At 48.5% G+C, this 21,609-nt stretch overlaps 1 protein-coding gene across 2 annotated transcripts in view; it reads left to right on the top strand.

Moving 5' to 3' along the window:
- Positions 1-21,609, top strand: part of LOC121008957 — a 66,732-nt gene that overhangs the window by 35,075 nt on the left and 10,048 nt on the right. For both annotated transcript variants that reach the window (XM_040441792.1, XM_040441793.1), the window contains exons 21-27: positions 6,869-7,183; positions 7,460-7,522; positions 9,264-9,317; positions 10,385-10,554; positions 11,637-11,832; positions 15,569-15,666; positions 20,624-20,720. In XM_040441792.1, the coding sequence (XP_040297726.1) occupies positions 6,869-7,183; positions 7,460-7,522; positions 9,264-9,317; positions 10,385-10,554; positions 11,637-11,832; positions 15,569-15,666; positions 20,624-20,720 (993 nt within the window). The remainder of the gene's footprint in view (positions 1-6,868; positions 7,184-7,459; positions 7,523-9,263; positions 9,318-10,384; positions 10,555-11,636; positions 11,833-15,568; positions 15,667-20,623; positions 20,721-21,609) is intronic.

The following is a 21,609-nucleotide window of genomic DNA, read 5'->3' as shown; positions in this document are numbered from 1 at the left end:
CGTGCTTGGTATTGCGCTCAGCTCCATTCACTTCTATGGGGCTGAGCTTCTCCTAAGCCACGTAACCAATGAACGTGACGTCACTGGACTAGGAAAAGCAGAGAGAAGGCTGCGGTGCTCACAGGAGCACCGGTGGCTTCTCAAACAGCTGATCGACGGGGGTCCCGGGTGTCAGACCCCCACCAGATACTGATGACCTATCCTTAAAATATCGGGAAAACCCCTTTTAAGGAATTTATTATTGATGGCTGATCCTAAGCACAGGCCTTCTGTATAAGGCAGGGGTCGGGCCCCTGCACCACCACTCAGCAGCTTTCCTTGAGCAGAATCACCCAGGGACCTGGTCACCGCAGCGCTGCTCCCATTGAAATGAATGGTAAACAGCTCCGTCCACTTCCCTTTAAGACGCAACAAAAGGCGATTACGATCTGGAGGCCGTAGTCTCATTTTGTGCACCAGCCACTTCACGTGCACTTCTGTGCTGTGGTGCGATGCTCTGCAGATCGGTGCAGACCATCTCTGGAACCACCTGCGCCCTAATAAGAGTCGGCAACACTTCACTGCTTCCAAACAGAAGCGAGCGTGGCACAGTACTCCGGCAGGGATGAGTCAGCGGTGCGATAATTTGGAGTCAGGCCCCCGGGGACCAGGGATTGGGTAGGAACTGAGCTCAGCTTTTGCGCTGTGAGATTTCTGTGGACATAGACACATCTGGCCGGGCTGCAGACTCTGCTGACATCATGGTAGAGAGCAGCAGCTGCGGGGATGCCCAGCGTCCACTGATACCCAGCCCCCATGCTGTGTCTGTTCTGCTCCCCCCCCCCGTGCTCCCGTCCTTCACCCCCGGGGGACACAAAAATCAACGTCAGCTTCACTAATGCAAGTTTTCTATCATTTGTATCACTATCCACATCTTTGAGTCGTCCTCTCGCCCATGCATACGCTTCATCTGTTTCCGGAAGAGGCGCCTATCATAGTGCCGCACTCAGCTTTTCCCTGCTCCTGAACGTTAAGTCTGCCTGAAGATCCCTGCCAATCACGTAGGTTTCGTTAGATACGAGTCTTGCGCTAATTTCCGTTCACTGACGGGAAGCAGGCATCTTGAAAACTATGAAATGAAAGGCAAATTTTATATTATAAAGCGACATAATTTTTCATCACGTGATGAAGGCGCTTTGTGTGTATATTACGTTTGTCTTTTCATGAAACTATATGAAAACTATACTATGAAACTATGAAAAATGGCTGTTTCCGCATGTGCTGCCATCTAGTGGACAAATAACATTAAAAAAAATCATGTCATACAGTCTACAGTGAAGGCTCAGGATGTGTCTGCAGAGTGAGGGGTGGAGTTTTGTGGGTCAACAAGGTGATGTCACTCAGGAAGGGGGAGCGTTATGTGGGGAAGGATGGTGATGTCACTGAGTAAGGGGTGGAGTTATATGAGAAAGGAAGGTGATTTCAGTGAGTCACGGCAATGTTATCTGGAACAAGAAGATTATGTCTCTCAGTAAGGGGGTGGCATTATTTGGGACAGGAAGCTGATGTCACTAAGTAAGAGGTGGAGTTATCTGGGAAAGAAAGGTGATGTCACTGAGTAAGAGGAGGAGTTATCTGAGACAGGAAGGTGATGTCACTAAGTAAGAGGTGGAGTTATCTGGGAAAGGAAGGTGATGTCACTGAGTAAGAGGAGGAGTTATCTGAGACAGGAAGGTGATGTCACTGAGTAAGAGGGGGAGTTGTCTAAGACAGCAAGGTGATGTCATTGAGTTAGATGTGAAGTTATCTGGGACAGGAAGGAGATGTTGCTGAGTAAGAGGTGGAGTTATCTGGGAAAGGAAGGTGATGTCACTGAGTAAGGGGTGGGGTTATCTGGGACAGGAAGGTGATATCTTCTTCTTCTTCTATATATATAAAGAAGGACGTATATATATATATATATGTATGTGTGTGTGTGTATATGTATGTATGTATGTTCCGCGATCACTCAAAAACGCAACCATCGATTTCAACGAAACTTGGTATACACATCCCTTGCTACCTGGAAAGAAATCTTGTGGGGGGGTCATACTCCCCTACACAGCAGCTGCATGGAGTTTGTATGATCCAACTGTTTTTGCTGCACACATATTGTTCTGTAACTCAAAAACTCTTCGAACTATTTCTACTAAACTCGGTACAATATCACTTGCTATCTGGGATAGAATACTGTGGAGGTAACATGCCGGTACACAATTCGTTTCTGTCTGTCTGTTCTTTATGCGCGACCAAACGACTTGACTGATCTTCACCAAATTTGGAATACAGGTACATTAGGTGTCCAGGAAGGTTTTAGACCTTCTCTATGATGTACCGTTCCTGAGATATTCCCCAAAAATGACCTGCATTAGCCAATACAAGCCTGCAAGTCTTTCTCTTCATATCCCACCTGCAAATACACATGTCCCTTATCTGCCAATAGAAGCTCGCAGGCTCTTAGTCTACACATACACACAGTTTTACTCCAGGTTTCCATAACAACCCAGCCATTTTTCTTCACTGCTGTAGGTCAGCTTTAGGCTAGGGCTACACGATGACAATATGTCGCACGACACATAGGGCACAACTACACTGCTACATGTGTCTCGCGACAATTTTTATAATGATAGGCTATGGTGTTGCACTGCGACATGTGACATGCTGCGACTGAGACGCGACAGTCGCAAGAAAAATCCATCTTGGATGGATTTGTTGCAACTGTCGTGTCGCAGTGCAACACCATATCCTATCATTATAAAAATTGTTGAGACAAAATGACACGCAACACATGTCGTTGTGTAGCCCTAGCATTAAAGGGGCAGGGCGCTGTGGAGGTCACTGTTAAAGGGGCGGACACTGTGGAGGTCACTGTTCAGGCAGTAGGGTATTGCGAGGTCACTGTTAAGGCAGCGGGGTGCTGTGAAACTCACTGTTAAAGGGGCGGGCTGCTGTGAGGGTCAAAGTTAAGGAGATGGGTTGCTGTGGAGGTCCTATTTTGAAGTGGGGGGGTCAGTGTTAAGGGGTGGGGGACTGCAGAGTTCACTGTTAAAGGGGCGAGTACTGTAGAGGTCACTGTTATGGGGGATACTGTCGATATCTTTTAACGACACACAGAAACATGACATGAAATAGATGAAATATACCCGAGCGAAGCCGCGTCCTTCTGCTAGTCAATAAATATAAACAAAGAATCCTTAACATTAAATGAATGTAACATGACTGAAGAATAGAACTGAATGAATACTTTGTTCTGATTACACTTCGTTATATGTAATAAGCTCCAGCATTAAGGCGATTCTGTCCCTTTAAGCTTGGACTGCTGGCATTTCCACGCTGACATCAGAGGTGCACATATATTTGTGCTTTCCCCTCGGCCTAGAACAGCGGGTGTAAAGGATTTTCCTGCAGTTCTCCTCATTACAGAATCCTCGGCCTCCACCGTGCACGTCACCTTCCATCTCCCCTGGCTCGCCCTCCTTAATGGGCACATACTGCCTGAGGCTTCGCCATCAGCTCCTCCAAATTTGACAGTCCTCTATTTTTGGGTATCTCCATAAATAGGAATCCAAGGGCTTCCCCATTGGTGTCGTCTGGTAAGGACCGAGCTCCCTGCTGCAAATGTCGCTCGCCCTGAGGAGGGAGAAGGGGATCACGGGGCGTCTCCTGGAACGGGGCTTTACGAGCCCGATCCAAGAGGTCTCATAGAGACACAGGGTGGTCACCTACAGAATCCGGACCCTTCCTCACAAAACTGGCGGTATAGAGGTTTCTTCAGCTTGACGGTAGGGGACAAATGAATCATTTATGTTTAGTACTTTTTTTTTTAAGGGAAAAGATTCTTTAAAAATTAAATGGATCCGACAAACGTGTAGACTGGACGTACGTTAATGGGGGAAAAAAGGATAAACTGCTACCAAATGCCTTTTTAATCGCCCTTTCAAACTGGACCATGATGCTTTGCAGCCAAAGTACAGAATTTAGGCTTCCTGTGGTGTGGGCGGGTCTGTGACTTCCAGCGGGTTCTCCATGTTTTTATTGTCAGCCGCCAATCATTGCATTTGTTTATTAAAGGGATTTTCAGGATTTATTAACTGATGACCTATCCTCTGGTATCTGATCGGTGCGGGTCCAACACCCGGGACCCCCGCCAATCAGCTGTTCGAAGTAGCCGCGTCCTTCTCACAGCTTTCCCTATGCCATGTGATGCCACGTTCATCGATCACATGGTCTAGGTGCAGCTCAGCCCCATTGAAGGCGGAGCTCTGCTGACTTTGGAGCTAATGAGGGGTGGAGCGAAGGAGGAAGAAGAGAAGGCGGCAAGGCCGCACACTCAGCAGCCCAGCAGCCAGCCAGAGCCACAGTGGCCCACCACCAGCAATTTGCCTCCCCCGACCCCCAGTGCGGCAGTGCAGTGCCTGTGCCTTCTGGGACAGAACTAGAAGTGGGCTCCTAGCCTCCTACCTGCCTGGATTGGAGTGCAGCCTGCAGGTGCAGCTGCTTTCTTCTTCCCCAGGACCCCAGCCAGGGCGACATTCCTGAATGGTGTACGTACCGTGTTTGTCTCCAGTCCCCAGAGCCCGACCAAGAGCCAGACTGCAGCCAGAGACCAGCTCATCTTATTGTCCTGGACTGGTAAGTAGTCAGTAGACAATGCAATATGTTTATTATTTACTGTATTTTTTGCCTTATAAGACGCACTTTTCCCCCCAAAAGTGGGGGGAAAATGGCCGTGCGTCTTATAAAGCGGATTGGGGATACTTCGCTGACCGCTATGCTGCACAGCGCGGCCAGCGAAGTATCAGTGTGGAGGGAGGAGGTGGGGAAACTCATGGCGGGGCCCGGTGCAGTGACTCTACTCTAATACACCAGGCCCCGCAGCTGTTAAGTACATTCAATCCGAATGGGTCCGCAATTACTGTACTGTACTTACTGTAGTACCTTATGTATAGCAGTATAATGGCGCAGACCAGCAGCTCGCTCCTCATGCGCCGCCTGCCCGTCTGCCTGTTCATTCATAAAGTGAGATAAGCAGGCAGGCGGCGCATGAGGAGGGAGCTGCCAGTCTGCGCCGTCTTAATGCTATACATAAGGTACTACAGTAAGTACAGTACAGTAATTGTGGACCCATTCGGATTGAATGGACTTAACAGCTGCGGCGGGACCCAGTGTATTAGAGTAGAATCACTGCACCGGGCCCCACCATGAGTGTCTCCGCCTCCTCCCTCCACACTGATGCATCTGATGGGGGATCTGTAGATGACACTTATGGGGATCTGTGGATGACATAAGTGTCATCCACAGATCCCCTTCCCCCATAACAGTGAGTCATCCACAGATCCCCCCCATAACAGTGAGTCATCCACAGATCCCCCCCATAACAGTGAGTCATCCACAGATCCTCCCCATAACAGTGCGTCATCCACAGATCCTCCCCATAACAGTGCGTCATCCACAGATCCCCCCCATAACAGTGCGTCATCCACAGATCCCCCCCATAACAGTGCGTCATCCACAGATCCCCCCATAACAATGCGTCATCCACAGATCCCCCCCATAACAGTGCGTCATCCACAGATCCCCCCATAACAGTGCGTCATCCACAGATCCTCCCCATAACAGTGCGTCATCCACAGATCATCTGATAAGGGAGGGGGGGGGGGGGCGGCAATTTTTATCTTGCCTAGGGCGGCAAAAATCCTTGCACCGGCCCTGCCTGAGGATCACAAAAAACAAGATGGCTGCACACTGTTATATATACAAACAAAAGAGCTAAGAAATGGGGGTCATTCTAGATAAAAGTGGTACAATACCGACTATAAATGAGTAATGGAAGCTCTTAGCGCACATACGTGTCGGGCCCATCTGCGGAAGCCACCTTGACGCCTGGAAGATGGGCCCGACACGTATGTGCGCTAAGAGCTTCCATTACTCATTTATAGTCGGTATTGTACCACTTTTATCTAGAATGACCCCCATTTCTTAGCTCTATTGTTTGTATATATAACGGTGTGCAGCCATCTAGTTTTTTGTAATTATGCTTGCTTCATGGATATGCACCTGTGATTCTGAAGGTTCTAGACTATCCTGAGGATCAATATTAAAATCCTGGACAGCCCCACTAAGCTGTCTAGACATTAGATGAATATCGGCCAAACCCAACAATGTATGTATATGGGGATATCGCGACTCTACCCCTATGGCAGATGTTGTCAAGATAAGGATCGGGCAGTTGGATTTCAACATGTTTAATCCATTTTTGGCCACCCCTACTGTTGGGGGTAATAGATGATACTAGGAGTATAATTGCTGACACACTTTTGTACATAGATTAAAAGGGGCTCCATATGACAAACAGAATGGGGTCCCCTACTCATGCCATCACACCCCAAGAGGCCAAGCCCAGGACTTCTTGTCTCTTCACCCCCTTTCCACCCTTTGGTTACTTTCCAGAAATCTCCACTGAAACGTAGAGAATTATAAACGTCTTTCACCAATAGGGGCAGCTTTAAAGGGGCTGTTGAGGATTTGCAAACATGGCTGCTTTCTTTTAGAAACAGCACCACTCTGCTCCATGGGCCATGTCTGAATGAGATTGAGCTCCGGTATAGTAAAGAACCTGTGGACAGGTGTACCATTGTAAATGGAAGAAAGCAGCCATGTTTTTCTAATCCAGGACATGGGCTAATGAGAGCTGTATGCAGTGAGCTCCCCCTAGTGGCACCTGCAGGCACCACAGAACGTGATCCCCTTACTGTTATTCTGTGGTTGACCTTCTCCAACGTACTGTATTATGAAATTAGTTGTTTCTGAATTTTGTGGGTCAAATATGATTTTTTTTTTCTTTCCCCAGTAGGAACTGGATTTCAAGGTTTTGAGCTCCTGGGTCTGAAGTGGATGCCTTCCCTGAGTTGGGCCCAGGCTACTGCAATCACCCCATATGAGGTAGGAGAACATCTCTGGCAGCAGAGCGTGGACCAGCTAGCCTCTGACCAGGCTCTCGTGTGTGCCCTACGCCATGTCCAAGCCTTCTCCACCCTAGCAGACACCATCAAAGAGCTTGTGCCAGTGACTGGGAAGCGACAAGCCCAGGTCATCATGTCTGCCACTCCTGAAGTTGCTTTTCGTCAGGCTGTCCACTTTTTCACAGATAAGGACCTGGTTTCTGGTAAGCAACATGTCACCTCCCCTCTTTCTTCCAGCTGATTTCCCTTTCCTTGGGTTCCCCAATAGTTGTGAGGGGTCTCCATACTGACCATCTAGCTAGAGGGGATTAATTCAGCTTTCATGACATCTGTTATTCACCGTTACCAGCCATTATCACACAGAAAGGACAGGGGTTGTCCTTAGGGGGTGGACAACCCCTCTAAGAAGTTCATGGGGCATCCATTAGCAGGCATGCTGTATAGGTGATGTGTCCTTATGGTAATGTTCTACTCCTTAGATTCCCAAAGACGACCAGTTTTGAAATATATTGCTCCTCCCAGGATTCAAAGCAGGTCAGAAGGTACGTGTGTCTGTGGTGAAACCATTCTCTACCTGAGACCTTGGCCTTTACTGCTCCACTCACCTTGTACTGTATGGTGGTCTACATTACAAGGGTGGTTCACCTCTGGGGGCCTTTCAGGCAGACCCTCCGGCATGGTAGGACCTGCAGAGGGAATTATACTTACCTGATCCCCACCTCTGAGTCCCAGCTCCTTCACTTCATGGCCACTGCAGCTCCCCTAATCAACATCTGGTTTGACGGTGGTCACATGGCCAAGGCAGCCAATGACTGACTGCAGCAGTGACGTGTCTCCCATACGTCATGTCACTAGGTCAAGTGATGCATGGAGGATCTCACCACTGCAGCCAGTTGCTAGCTGCAGCAGCCACGTGACCTGCGTCAAATCAGATCTTGGGAGAGCCAAGATCTCCAGCAGTGAGGGAGTAAAGGAACCGGAACCAAGTGGCGGGGATCAGGTAAGTTTTATACCCTTCGATGGTCTGGTCCCTGGGGTGGACAGCACCTTTAAAGGGGTTCTCTTTTTTTTAGACAATCTCTACTTGTTATAAGTGTCCAACAACAAAATGCTGATCACACAGTGTTTTCCTCCTGAGACATCCAGCGATCTCCAGGCATGTCTGAGGCAGTAAGTGTGCAATTTCTCTGCAGCGCCACCACAGGGGAAATCGGGCATTACGCATTGTCCATTCGAAACAGTGGGTTGTCTGTGTAATGCCGGACAGGACAGGTCCTCCAGAGCGAGAGTCACTCTTTATAACAGCTCTCCACTCTGGCCAGGAGATGAGCATCCTGAACGGAGGACCCCCCCCCCCCCCCCCCCCCCCCTTCCTCTATTAACCCAGAATATGATATATGGCTTTCATTAAAGGGGTTTTGCCACAAAAAAAATATTCTGCATATTTCAAACTACCACCTGGATCTGAATACTTTTGTAATTCCATGTGATAAAAAAAATTGCTAAAGCCATTGAGCTATTCCATAAAATGTAACTGTACAGCACCACCTACAGTATTCTGTTCCTTATTTCTTGTCCACCTCACTGCGGTGGTCGCACGCGCTCAGTTTAAATCTTCAACTGCCACCAGCCATATCTTCTGTTAGAAGTTGTAGCAGTTACAGGGAGAGAGCTACAGCAGAATGCCCCCCCCCCCCCCCCCCGCCCCCCCCCCCCCCCGCCCCACTCTGAGCTGTGATATGAAGAGAGCTGCAGCAGAAAGGACCCCCCCCCTCCGAGCTGTGATATGAAGAGAGCTGCAGCAGAAAGGACACCGCCCTCCCCCCACTCTGAGCTGTGATATGAGGAGAGCTGCAGCAGAAAGGACACGCTCCCTGAGCTGCCAGCTTAAAATAAATCTAGCAGAGCAATTGGAGCAATGAATGGGGAGATCTCCGTATCCATGTGAGGTACAGGGCTGGTTCTAGCTTTGATAGAAAGAGATTGTCATGTAACATGGCATAACACCTATTGGGTTAATAGAGGGGGGGGGGGGTCTCCTGTTCAGAGAGAGCAGCATCCACATGGAGGGTCTTTGACTCTGGAGCATTCAGCACTGTCATGCATTACACAAGCAGTCCATTGATGTAAGTGTGACGCCTCATATTCCATGTTCCTGCAGAGGCATTGAGCACGTACTAGCATTTCCCCCCATCGATGATAGCTGATTATCATAGGACTATAGACTGCACTACTACCAATGTGTGTCCCCTACCAAAATAGCATTTTGTGTCCTTCTGCCAGGAGGGGGAGAGCACAGGACGCAGACGGAGTCCATATTCGCGTACATGCTGTCGGGTAAGTACCTCATGTCATTTACTGTGACGGAAATAAGGAATTCCAACGGTCTGGGGAATGAATGTGATCTCAAAGGTTGTTGAATGTGCAAAAAAATAGATAATTAGAGGGACATATGTTTGAATGTAGATGTAATGTTCCCTGTTATCAGCCACGGCAGGCCACAGAATCCCAGCTCCATGATCTTTCCCTTATGTAGAAGTGGTGCTGGACTTGGACACCTCCATGGAGACCAGGCCTGATACCACCTCTTCTTCAGGTTAGGCTCCTTTCACACCTGCGTTCGGTGTGGATCCGTCTTGTATCTGCACAGACGGATCCGCACCGATAACGCAAACGCTTGAATCTGTTCAGAACGGATCCGTTTGCATTATTCTTTCAAAAAAAAGTCTAAGTCAAAACGGATCCGTCCTGACTTACATTGAAAGTCAATGGGGGGACGGATCCGTTTTCAATTGCACCATATTGTGTCAGTGAAAACGGATCCGTCCCCACTGACTTACATTGTAAGTCAGGACGGATCCGTTTGGCTCCGTATCGTCAGGCGGACATCAAAACGCTGCAGGCAGCCTCCAGAGCGGAATACAGGCACATCCTTATCCATTCAGAATGCATTGGGGCTGAACTGATCCGTTTTGGGCCGCTGGTGAGAGCCTTGAAACGGATCTCACAAGCGGACCCAGAAACGCCAGTGTGAAAGTAGCCTTAGCCGCGCACCTTCTCAGCCAAAAATAGGAGGGGATCGCGAAGACCCGATGAAAGGAGGTTGTGACTCATTTCTGGGTTTATTGCCGATCTCCCCTGAACAATGGCCGCTTATCTTAGACCTTCTGGAGCGGCTCCTCCACTGGTAACATGAGCTCCAGGTTTGAGGACACGACATGACTGGTGGGCAATTGGCCGAATATCAGATTGGAATTAAGGCTGTCAGCACATGGACGGATCCTGCCACAGGATTTCACTCTGTTTGGCCTCTTGGGTCTCAGTGGCCTCATTACTTCAGGCTACATAATCATGGCAGCATTAGATCTTGTTAGAAGCTGTTTTGTCCTCGCTCTTTTTCCCAGGTCCTCCTCTGTTGTACACAGTTCTTCTCCTTAAACCGGGATCCTGGAGCAGTAACCTGGGGAGGATCCTGCGCAAGATTGAGCTGCAGAGGTTTGTCTTGGTGGGAATGAAGTTGGTGACACTGAGCACAGAAGATGCATTACAGGTCATCCCCACCGAGGCGAGAGAGGTGAGGCGTCCATTTTGCCGTAGACCTTGCCCCATGCACTGCCATGTGTCATATGAGTTGAGGAATATGTGTGGTGGAAACGGGGGACAACCTTGGGGATCCGCCTGAAATAAAGAAGTGGTAAGTACTTACCTGACAGATCCCATACAGCTGCTCCGGTTCTCCTCGCTGGGCTCTACTTACCTGGCTGCAGCGGTGACAACATAATGACAACATGTGACCACTGCAGCCAGTCTTGTTGGGTTTACCGCTGGTGCCAGTGATCGGCTGCAGCGTTCACACGTTGTCATTATGGCGTCACTGCTGCAGCCAGGTAAGTAGAGCCCAGCCAGGAGAACCGGAGCAGCTGCATGGGATCTGTCAGGTAAGTACTTACCACTTCTTTATTTCAGGCGGATCCCCTTTAAAGCTGATACTAGCAGCTTGCAACTTTATGGTCTTCTGAGGGGTGTCACTCTTGCTGGGACAGGGATTCCTATGGAAGATGGTATAGATGGTATAGCATGAGGCAGGGGTCTAGCTGTAGGGGGTGTAGAGGTAGCAGTCACACCCAGGCCCTGGATCTTCAGGGGACCCCTCTACCACATAAGAAAACTTGGGAGTATTATAAATGGCACATGGGGTAGGTGGGGGTCCTGCTACAGATTTTGCATTGGAGCCCTGAAGCTCCAAGTTACGCTCCTGACTTGAGGGTTGGCTTCCTCCTAAAAGTGGGGGTTATCTGCATTTTTCCCACCCTTGTCCATAGCCTGTGTCTGGTATTGCAGCTCAGTCACATTCATGTGACTGCTGCAGTACCAGACACAGCCCATAGGCAAGAGTGGTGCTGTGATAAGAGAAAAAAAAACAGGCATGTATGCATTGAAGGGGTTGTACCACACATGGATCTGCTTTATGCCACTCCTGTGTATGGCTTATGTCTGGTGTTCATGTGAATGAAATCAAGCTGCAATACCAGGCACAGCCCCTGGACGAGGGAGGCACTGTTTGTGTGAAAAACAGACCTTTTTTTTCCCAAGCTAGTAATTACCAGAAATGCACTTCACAGATACTTTACCATGTAGCTGTTAATATCTCCACAGGACAAGGATCTGTGCCAAGCCCACTGTGACTACCTGACCTCAGCCCCGGCCCTTGTGTTGTGTCTCCAGAGGATCAATGCAATTCTCAAACTTCTAGACCTCCTGGGCCCAGAAGATCCAAAAGTGTGTAAAGCTCAAGACCAGTTCCTCTGGAGAGCCCAATATGGCACCAGTTCTGTTCGAAACGCAATGTATGGTATGTGAATCTGCTACATAGTCCACAAATATTTCCTTCGATTAAAGCCTCATGCACACGGCCGTTGGGCGGCCATGGCCGTATTGTGGCCCGCAAACGGCGGGTCGGCAATCCACGGCCACCGGCTGCGGACCCATTCACTTGAATGGGTCCGCAATTCCGGAGATACTGAACGAAACACCGGAAGCACTACGGAGTGCTTCCGTGGTGTTTCTTTCTGTTGTTCCACACCGCAAATAAATATGACATGTCATATTTTTTTGCGGTGCGGACAGACCACGGACCCATTCAAGTTGAATGGGTCCGGCCCGCTGCACAGATGTTGCCCGTGCATTGGGGACCGCAATTACAGTCCCCAGTGCACGGAACGGCCGTGTGCATGTGGCCTAAAGGGGTTGTCCAGGATTTTGATATTGATAGCCTGCCCTCAGGATAGGCCATCAATATCAGATTGGCGAGGCTCCAACACCCCACGCCACCACTGACCAGCTGTTACCTTCTAGCTTCCAGTATCAGAACTCCTGGACAACCCCTTCAAGTCATGATTATGACACATTTAGAAATGTTCCTAATTTCTTCTTAAAGGCTATGGACACCTTTGCCCTAACATTTTTCATGTATTGTTAATTTGCTTCCTGAATGCAAAACTAAGCAGTTTTCTAAATAATCTTCCTAAAAAATCCTACCCTTTTGTTTCTGAGTGTGTGTAAGTCCTTCACCTAGCTGCTGATGCTGCTGAATGTGTATGTCCTTCACCTAGCTGCTGGTGCTGCTGAATGTGTATGTCCTTCACCTAGCTGCTGGTGCTGCTGAATGTGTATAAGTCCTTCACCTAGCTGCTGATGCTGCTGAATGTGTATGTCCTTCACCTAGCTGCTGGTGCTGCTGAATGTGTATATGTCCTTCACCTAGCTGCTGATGCTGCTGAATGTGTATAAGTCCTTCACCTAGCTGCTGAATGTGTATGTCCTTCACCTAGCTGCTGGTGCTGCTGAATGTGTATATGTCCTTCACCTAGCTGCTGGTGCTGCTGAATGTGTATAAGTCCTTCACCTAGCTGCTGATGCTGCTGAATGTGTATAAGTCCTTCACCTAGCTGCTGAATGTGTATGTCCTTCACCTAGCTGCTGGTGCTGCTGAATGTGTATATGTCCTTCACCTAGCTGCTGGTGCTGCTGAATGTGTATAAGTCCTTCACCTAGCTGCTGGTGCTGCTGAATGTGTATAAGTCCTTCACCTAGCTGCTGGTGATGCTGAATGTGTATAAGTCCTTCACCTAGCTGCTGGTGCTGCTGAATGTGTATAAGTCCTTCACCTAGCTGCTGGTGCTGCTGAATGTGTGTAAGTCCTTCACCTAGCTGCTGGTGCTGCTGAATGTGTATAAGTCCTTCACCTAGCTGCTGGTGCTGCTGAATGTGTGTAAGTCCTTCACCTAGCTGCTGGTGCTGCTGAATGTGTATAAGTCCTTCACATAGCGGCTGGTGCTGCTGAATGTGTATAAGTCCTTCATCTAGCTGCTGGTGCTGCTGAATGTGTATAAGTCCTTCACCTAGCTGCTGGTGCTGCTGAATGTGTATAAGTCCTTCACCTAGCTGCTGAATGTGTATGTCCTTCACCTAGCTGCTGGTGCTGCTGAATGTGTATAAGTCCTTCACCTAGCTGCTGATGCTGCTGAATGTGTATAAGTCCTTCACCTAGCTGCTGAATGTGTATAAGTCCTTCACCTAGCGGCTGAATGTGTATAAGTCCTTCACCTAGCTGCTGAATGTGTATAAGTCCTTCACCTAGCGGCTGGTGCTGCTGAATGTGTATAAGTCCTTCGCCTAGCTGCTGGTGCTGCTGAATGTGTATGTCCTTCACCTAGCTGCTGGTACTGCTGAATGTGTATAAGTCCTTCACCTAGCTGCTGGTGCTGCTGAATGTGTATAAGTCCTTCACCTAGCTGCTGGTACTGCTGAATGTGACCTAAATCTGTCATAGCTCTGCTCCTGTCTGTTACAGCTCTCTGCTCTCTCCTTTCTTTCTTTCTTTCAGTATGAGAGATAGCAGCAGGTAGGGGGAGGAGACAAATCCAAGTGTGGAGAAGGAGAGAGGATCCAGAGAGGACAGAGCACACACAAGGCAGTTTGCAGGAAGGGGGGTGGGGGCGAATCGCGTAGGCTGTGTACAAGTGTAGAGAGAAAGCAGAGCACCCACAGCAGACTATACAGGGAGAGGGAGGAGGAATCACATACTCCATCAGTGACTTGTAGAAAGGAAGGGGAGATCCCTTATGAGCTATAGAAGGAAGATTCACTCCACGAATGAGAGCTAGTGAAGACAAAAGCATCCTGGTCACACAGACCGGACATCCAGCATGTATTACTGGGAGAACATGACCACATAAGAAAAGACTGAAAGTTAGCAGCAGGTTGTAAACTGTATACCAAAGGGTCTGAAAATGATTGAAGACTGAAACTTGGTGCAACTTTTTTTTATCTGAAGGTAACATAAAAAATAAATTAAAAAAATTCATGTCATAGCCTGTAAGTAGAGCTGGTTTTAAAGAAGCCTAGACAGTGCAACTTAGTGCTGCTGGTGCACCCTTTATAGATCAATGAGATCCATCCATAGTTACTGTAATAATGGAAGCCATGATGCTGGTATGAACAGATCCTTACCTGTATAGTCTCTATGAGGTGGAACTATATCTGGGGGAGTCCAGTACCGCCGATGACCACTAGATGTCACTGCATCAATACCTTCCCTTTATGTTGCACGGACAGCACAGTGCATGATCACATATAATACAGTTTTACTATATGACACGTGTGCCGCGTATTAAATATGCATGCTGCGTATGATGTACGGGAAAATGGTCCTCATCAACATTCAGCGCCTTCCTTTGCCGTTTTGGATCCCCCCTGAGGTCCTGCTTTTACCGCCACTTGATAACTAATTTTAGTTTATAAGATGATCATTTGCCTTATAATATTTCGCCATGAGTCATAAACGCAGCTTTTACAGTGAGCAGAGGGTGAGTGCTGAACGTTCTGGAGAGGACAGACGAGGATCATTATGAAGCACCTCGTCAGTCCATCTATCCCACTTACTGGAAAACGTCAGCATGGAGCTTGCCCATTGTTGATGCTTTTCCTGGTTCCAGGGATTGTCATCTCTCTCTCCAGGATTGCCCTTCTTGACCACTGTGTGTTCGATCTCCATAATAAAATATTATTTTATGGGCCTCTGTCAGCGCGGAGACTGCGGCTGAGGTCTGTTAACTCTTTCCACTCTTTCTTATGTCCATTGTCATGAGCAATGTCTTTTGAAGGTCTATTCCTGGTGTATCTGTTTTAAAGAGGGTTGTTCAGCTCTCCTGCCATGTCCGCTGTAGTTAAATCCACTCTGTAAAATAATCATTTCTGGAGCATCTTTTCTTAGAACTCTCTATTGTGCAGTTCCTCTCTTATTCCTCTTGGAAATGTAAAAATAAATTGACAACTGGGAGGTCTCTCCACACAGCGCTGATTAAACCGTTTCAGACTATCGGACAAAAGGAATGTTAGCGCCCAGTTGTCAGTTTATTGATAGGTTTCCTGGAAGAATAACTGAGTAAATCTGACCCTTATAAGATTCCAGGCACTGTCCGCCCCTACAGAACAAGCAGGATGAGGTAGACCAGTGTAGGTAGGGATTCTCTACAGTAAGTGTTGTGTGTGTTCCTGACCGCTCACCATTGTTTCCTGCTCTCCAGGTTCCACCTCGTACCAGACTGCCATCCGAGAAATAAAGCGCTTTTTCCCCGACGGTCTCGTCTTCGACCACCAGCCCATTGTTCTAGAAGCAGAACAGGTAAATGCCTTTCTGTCCTGAAAATCCCCTATCCGGGATCCATGCCAAGTAAGGCTACTTTCACACTGGCGTTTTGGCTTTCCGTTTCTGAGATCCGTTCAGGGCTCTCACACGCGGTCCAAAACGGATCAGTTTTGCCCTAATGCATTCTGAATGGATAAGGATCCGCTCAGAATGCATCAGTTTGCCTCCGTTCCGTCTCCAATCCGCTTTGGAGGCGGACACCAAAACTGAGCCTTACGGATCCGTCCTGACTCACAATGTAAGTCAATGGGGACGGATCCGTTTTCTATGACACAATCTTACACAATAGAAAACGGATCCGTCCTCCATTGACTTTCAATGGTGTTCAAGACGTATACCGTCTTGGCTATGTTAAAGGTAATACAAACGGATCCGTTCTGAACTGATGCAGACGGTCGTATTATCTGAACGGATCCGTCTGTGCAGATCCATGACGGATCCGCGCAAAACGTGAGTGTGCAAGTAGACTTAGCCGGACTGACCCCTTTTAATTCTGACATTGACCCCATCTTAAAATCTTAACAGGCCCCACACAATGGACAAAAATGTATCACTATGAGTTCTAACCATATGAGGTATGATAGACGCAATGCCTCAAGCCTCAGTAGTTGTACTTTTTATGGTATTCGTAGGATGAAGGCTTCCTCTGCCTAGAAAATGGCTGGGGGCACCATGTGATGGGTAACTTCAGGACAAGGATGTGCCCGCTCCTCTGACAGCTGTCCTGCAGGGGCACATCCTCTTCCCGCCCCTAACACTTTTGTGCCTGCCCCTGCTGCCTTTGTACCTTCTTTTTGCCCCATGTATTAATGTACCCTGACCTGGGTAGCCCAGGGTCCCATCGTGGTGGCTTCTCCAAGGGGCATAGTTGCTGCTCTGCAGGATGTAGTGGTCCTTGGCATGGAAAAGCTCTGTGATGAGAACTCGGCCCCAGAGTATGCAGCGGGTGTGACGACAACCCTGGCTTTTACATCTCTGCTACATAGTACTTCTGCCAGTGCGGAGAAGCTTTGAGCACAGGGCACTGCAGCCAGCTGTTTGGCAGCAATAGATGGGCAGCCATGGGGCAGGGATCACCAGCTCCTGCACTTTGATTTTGTCCTCCCTGAACTTCACTGACCTATCCATCATACTTAGAGTGAGCATACCCTGTGCATGCCAGTGGGGCACATCCTGGGCTCATCACTGCGGTATATCATTGCAGACCATACTAGTCTTGCAGGAGGGTAACTATAGGGAATGCAGAGGGTGGTGTTGTAACCGGGCCCATGACCCCGGTCAGGGCCCATCGGGTCTATCTTCCCGATACATGAAGACCAGTACTGTAAATGAAGCATGATAGGAGGGGGGATGGCGGGTTTCCCTGTTAATGATTTGGTATTGGGACCCAGGAGCTTCACGTTACGCTTCTGCAGTTATTCTCTTTGCACATGAAGCTGTCTGCACAAAGTCAATCCGTGGACTGAAAAGAGCCATCAGAATAAAAAATACCCTTTTCATAATTTTTTGTTCTCACATGTTCCCCTTGGTGTTGCTGGGGATCGGCCCTGGACAGAATCAGTCTCCTTCACCCTCTGGCAGCTCTCAGTTTTCTCAGCTCCACCGCCATACTACTGTGGAGGCTCTGCTCCTTCCTGACAAGCTGGGCAGAAAGTTATTTCTGTTGGCTGGCCTACAGTGAACTGAGGATCACTATGCCGAGACCTGGGAGTAGGGAGAGTGACTGGGCATGTGCGACCACCAGCACTCAGCTCAGTGGATGGTTGTGCACATTGCTATACTTGTTGACCACCAAGTGGTACCATACTATGCGAATGTACTTAATGGGAGCATTTTTTTAACAGCATGTCCATGGCAAATCTGCTAAATTTATTATAATGTGTTTATTTAATGGCAGGACGAGAGTTCAACCCCCAATAAAACTAAGGTGGACATTTATAGGCCACATTTGTGTCGTATATCTGGCGCAAGTTCTGTTGCACACCAGAATCTGCGACTTCTTCCCCGCTCATGCCAGGTCTAAAAGAGGGGACGTGGCGGGGAAGGGGACGGGTCTCATTCATCATTTTCTACTCATGGTTTAGGCATAAAAAATGGTCTAAATGTACGATAGCAAGGACGCTGTCTTATATTCAGAATCGGCGGTGGATACACCGAAGGTATGTAGAGGCCGGCACCTCTACATAACTTTGCCGATCCAACGCCAGCTCAGGGGCCGGTCTTAAAAAAAATGTGCCCCTAAGTTATTGACCCTGGTCCCACTTTAGTAATATCCTGGCTTTGTCTGTGGAGTCTGCCTGTACGTATACACATGTATGGCACAGATCGGATCGATGGCTTTACACATGACGGATCCTCCAATGATGCCTCCATGTCTAGACTTGCACTCGATAAACCCCATTGATTTTCTTTCTATAAACAAATTTCCAGGAAGAGTTAACAAGAAAATTTGGCCAGGAATCGGGCTACCAGACAGACTGCACAGCTTTTCGGAACACGCCATGAGACTTTTGCCCAAAATAGCTACCATGAAAGTACAAGGCGTATGCTGATATTTTTGGTCGTCTTTAGACGGTTGCGCAGGCAGAACATATACGTCATTTACAGCTGCGCCCGCGGAGTGATGTCCCCGGGGGACATTAACGCTGGGGAATATGTAATTGTGCAGGAAGGGCGGTTATTTACATGCTGAATCCGCACGTCCTCTCCTTCATAGAAAGCCATTAACCTGGGATTTCACAGAAGGACATGTGACAGGGTGACACTTTGCGCAGAACGGCTGCGAACGTCTACATCGACGCGTCCTTCACCCTTACACCCCCAGGGGACTTCTCAACGAATTAAACAGGCGTTAACTCCTTATATCTAGAATAAGACCATTCTAAAAAATGTTCCACGTGGGAATGTCCCCTTTTCCCATATACAAAACAGATGAGTTTGCCCCAATCGGGGGCCCAAATATATGCTCAAGAGCCCAGGAGGGTTCGTAAAGGAGAGCCAGCACATGACGCATCCCGTTCCGTTTGGTTGCGCTCCCATCGCGGACAGAATAACGATGCAAGCTGTGTTTTTCTGTCCGCGATGTGGTGCGAAGCAAGACGGATCCGTCCTGGCACACAATGTAAGTCAATGGGGACAGATCCGTTTTCTCTGACACAATAGAAAACGCATCCGTCCCCCATTGACTTTCAATGGTGTTCATGACCGATCTGTCATGGGTATAGAAGACACAATACAACCGGATCCGTTCATGGTGGATGCATACAGTTGTATTATGGTAACGGAAGCGTTTTTGCAGATCCATGACAGATCCGCAAAAAACGCTAATGTGAAAGTAGCCTTAGGCTACATGCACACGACCGTGCCGTTTTTTGCGGTCCGCAAACCGCGGATATGCAAAAAACGGAAGCCGCCCGTGTGCCTTCCGCAATTTGCGGAACGGAACGGGCGGCCATTGATATAACTGCCTATTCTTGTCCTATGCGGACAAGAATAGGACATGTTATATTTTATTTGCGGAACGGAGCAACGGATGCGGACAGCAACGGATGCGGACAGAAGTGAATGGATCCGCATCCGAGCCGTCAAAACAGCGGCTCGGATGCGGATCCAAACAACGGCCGTGTGCATGAGGCCTTAGTCTTTTCGTTCAGTTTTTTATTGCAGTGTGTAACTGAGACGACTGTAACTGTGGTTTATTGGAGAACTGGGTCTCTCAGTGTATCCAGCTTCCTTTGTAAAAGTCCCAGTTTCCAGGCCCCTCCAGGGTAAGGGCTAATCCGCTGTCTTGGCTTCCTTCACTGCCGCGGCGCATCCCGAGGTTCGTTTTCTGATGTACTTACTAGTGGCTTACTACAAAGGGACCGAGAATGATCTGCTTTGAGGAGTCACGATGTTCGCAATCACATACTGGTGCCAACTTGCAAGACTTCTGGTTAACTAGATGCCTAAAGTATGGGGCGAGGGCTTTTGGGGTACGTCAGTCCACACGGGGCATATGCACTGCAGAGTTAAATCCTCAGCTTGTCATTTTTGGAAGCTGTTATAGAGGTGGTAACCAGGCTTTCTAACAGTTCGCCCATAGACAGGGAGTCTTATAGGAAAAGCTCTCTGGGAAAAAAAACTATCCAATTAGCTCTCCTCCAAAAGGAAGAAAACAGTCTCTGCAGTGCCACCTAGAGGTAGCTACCATGTAAGGCAATGTCTATTACTTTACAGGGTAGCTACCTCTAGGTGGCACCACAGAGACTATGTTCTTCCTTCTGGGAGAGAGGTCTAATTTGCATATTATTTTTCTCAAGGAGCATCGCCTGTAAGACTCCCTATCTCCGAAAGAACCAGTACCGCCCTGAGACGAATGCTAGTGTCAAACAAGTTGAGGCTGTGATGTAGATCTGAACCAGGAGGATCAGGATTAGCGTTCAGCGAATCGAAGCATATGAAGCGAAATTCGATTCAAAGTTTTGGAAAAATGCGATTCGCAGCGAAGCCGCATTTCCTCGCACAAATCGATTTTTCTTAAAATGGTGGCTGAAAGTGAAAAAAAATTCTACTCACCTCATCCACTTCATCGCGGAGAGGCCGTCTGCTACGTCTTGATTTGAAGAAAACCCGACAAAGGGTCTGCGGCGAGCGTGAAGTCATCAGACGTGATCAAGGTTGGCGCGTGCAGTGACATCACTACGCGGCCAGCGTGATCACATGATGACGTCATCACGCTCTCCGCAGGTCCTTTGTGTTTTTTTTTTTTTCAATCAAGATGTGAGCGGACGGCCTCTCCGCGATCAAGTGGATGAGGGGAGTATAATTTTTTTTATTAACCCCCTGAGCACCTGATTGTGATTCTCAGCAGCCTCGATCAGTGTTGAATGCGGCATCTGAGGGTTTAAATACGCAGGGAATATAAATCTCACATTCAGCTTTCTCTCTTCAGATCCCCAGGATGAGACGGGACGTCATATTTAACAGCAGAACACAAAGGCAAGCCCTGAAGAATCCGCTCTGCAATGGCGGACTATCACAGAGTACAGGTAATGGCCTGGTCCTCCTCCAGTGAGAGGCCCCATACACATTACATGGTAGGTCCAGCTGACATAGATCTAATGTGTCTGCTCCGCTTTATCACATTGGGTTGGGCACATGGAGATATAGCCTGAATATACTTGTCAACCCTCCTGGAAAAAGGGGAGACCTCCCCGACTCGAGGAAGAGGCGGCATATCTCCTGGGTGCTGGAAAAGCCTCCTGTAGAGCTGCCCTGATTGTGAGTGGCACTGGGATGGGCATCATGACTCCCAGTGCCCAAACACACACTGGCAGGAGTCAAAGGGGTGGGGCCTATGTTAAACGTGACTGTTAAAGCAAATCCTTAAAAGGGTTTTCCAAGTTTTTAATACTGATGACTAGCGTTGAGCGAACTAGTGTTTTAAGTTCGGCGTCTAAAGTTTGGGTTATCGAAGAATCCCGTTATGGATTCTAAATTCCGTTATGGTCCGTGGTAGCGGAATCCATAACGGGATACTTCGATAACCCGAACTTTAGACGCCGAACTTAAAACACTAGTTCGCTCAACACTACTGATGACCTATCCTCAGGATCGGTCATCAGTCTCTGATTGGAGGGGGTCTGACACCTGGACCCTCCCGATCAGCTGTTTCAGAAGACAGCAGCGTTCCTGTGAGCACCGCGGCCTTCTCTCAGCTTTTTTAAGGCCAGTGATGTCACGTTCATCGGTCACGTGGCCTAGGCACAGATCAGCCCCGTAGACGTGAATGGGGCTGAGCGCGATACCAAACACAGCCACTATACAAAGTATGGCGCTGTGCTTTGTAATCTGAGAAAAGGCAGCAGCGCTCACAGGGACATCGGTGCCTTCTCAAACAGCTGATCTGCGGGGGTTCCGGATGTCGGACCCCCACCA

Source organism: Bufo bufo, chromosome 7 (assembly GCF_905171765.1).
Source record: "Bufo bufo chromosome 7, aBufBuf1.1, whole genome shotgun sequence".
In the NCBI taxonomy this organism is placed as follows: Eukaryota; Metazoa; Chordata; class Amphibia; order Anura; family Bufonidae; genus Bufo; species Bufo bufo.
Note: the sequence above shows the minus strand (reverse complement) of the source record. Positions and strands in the feature narration are given on the sequence as shown.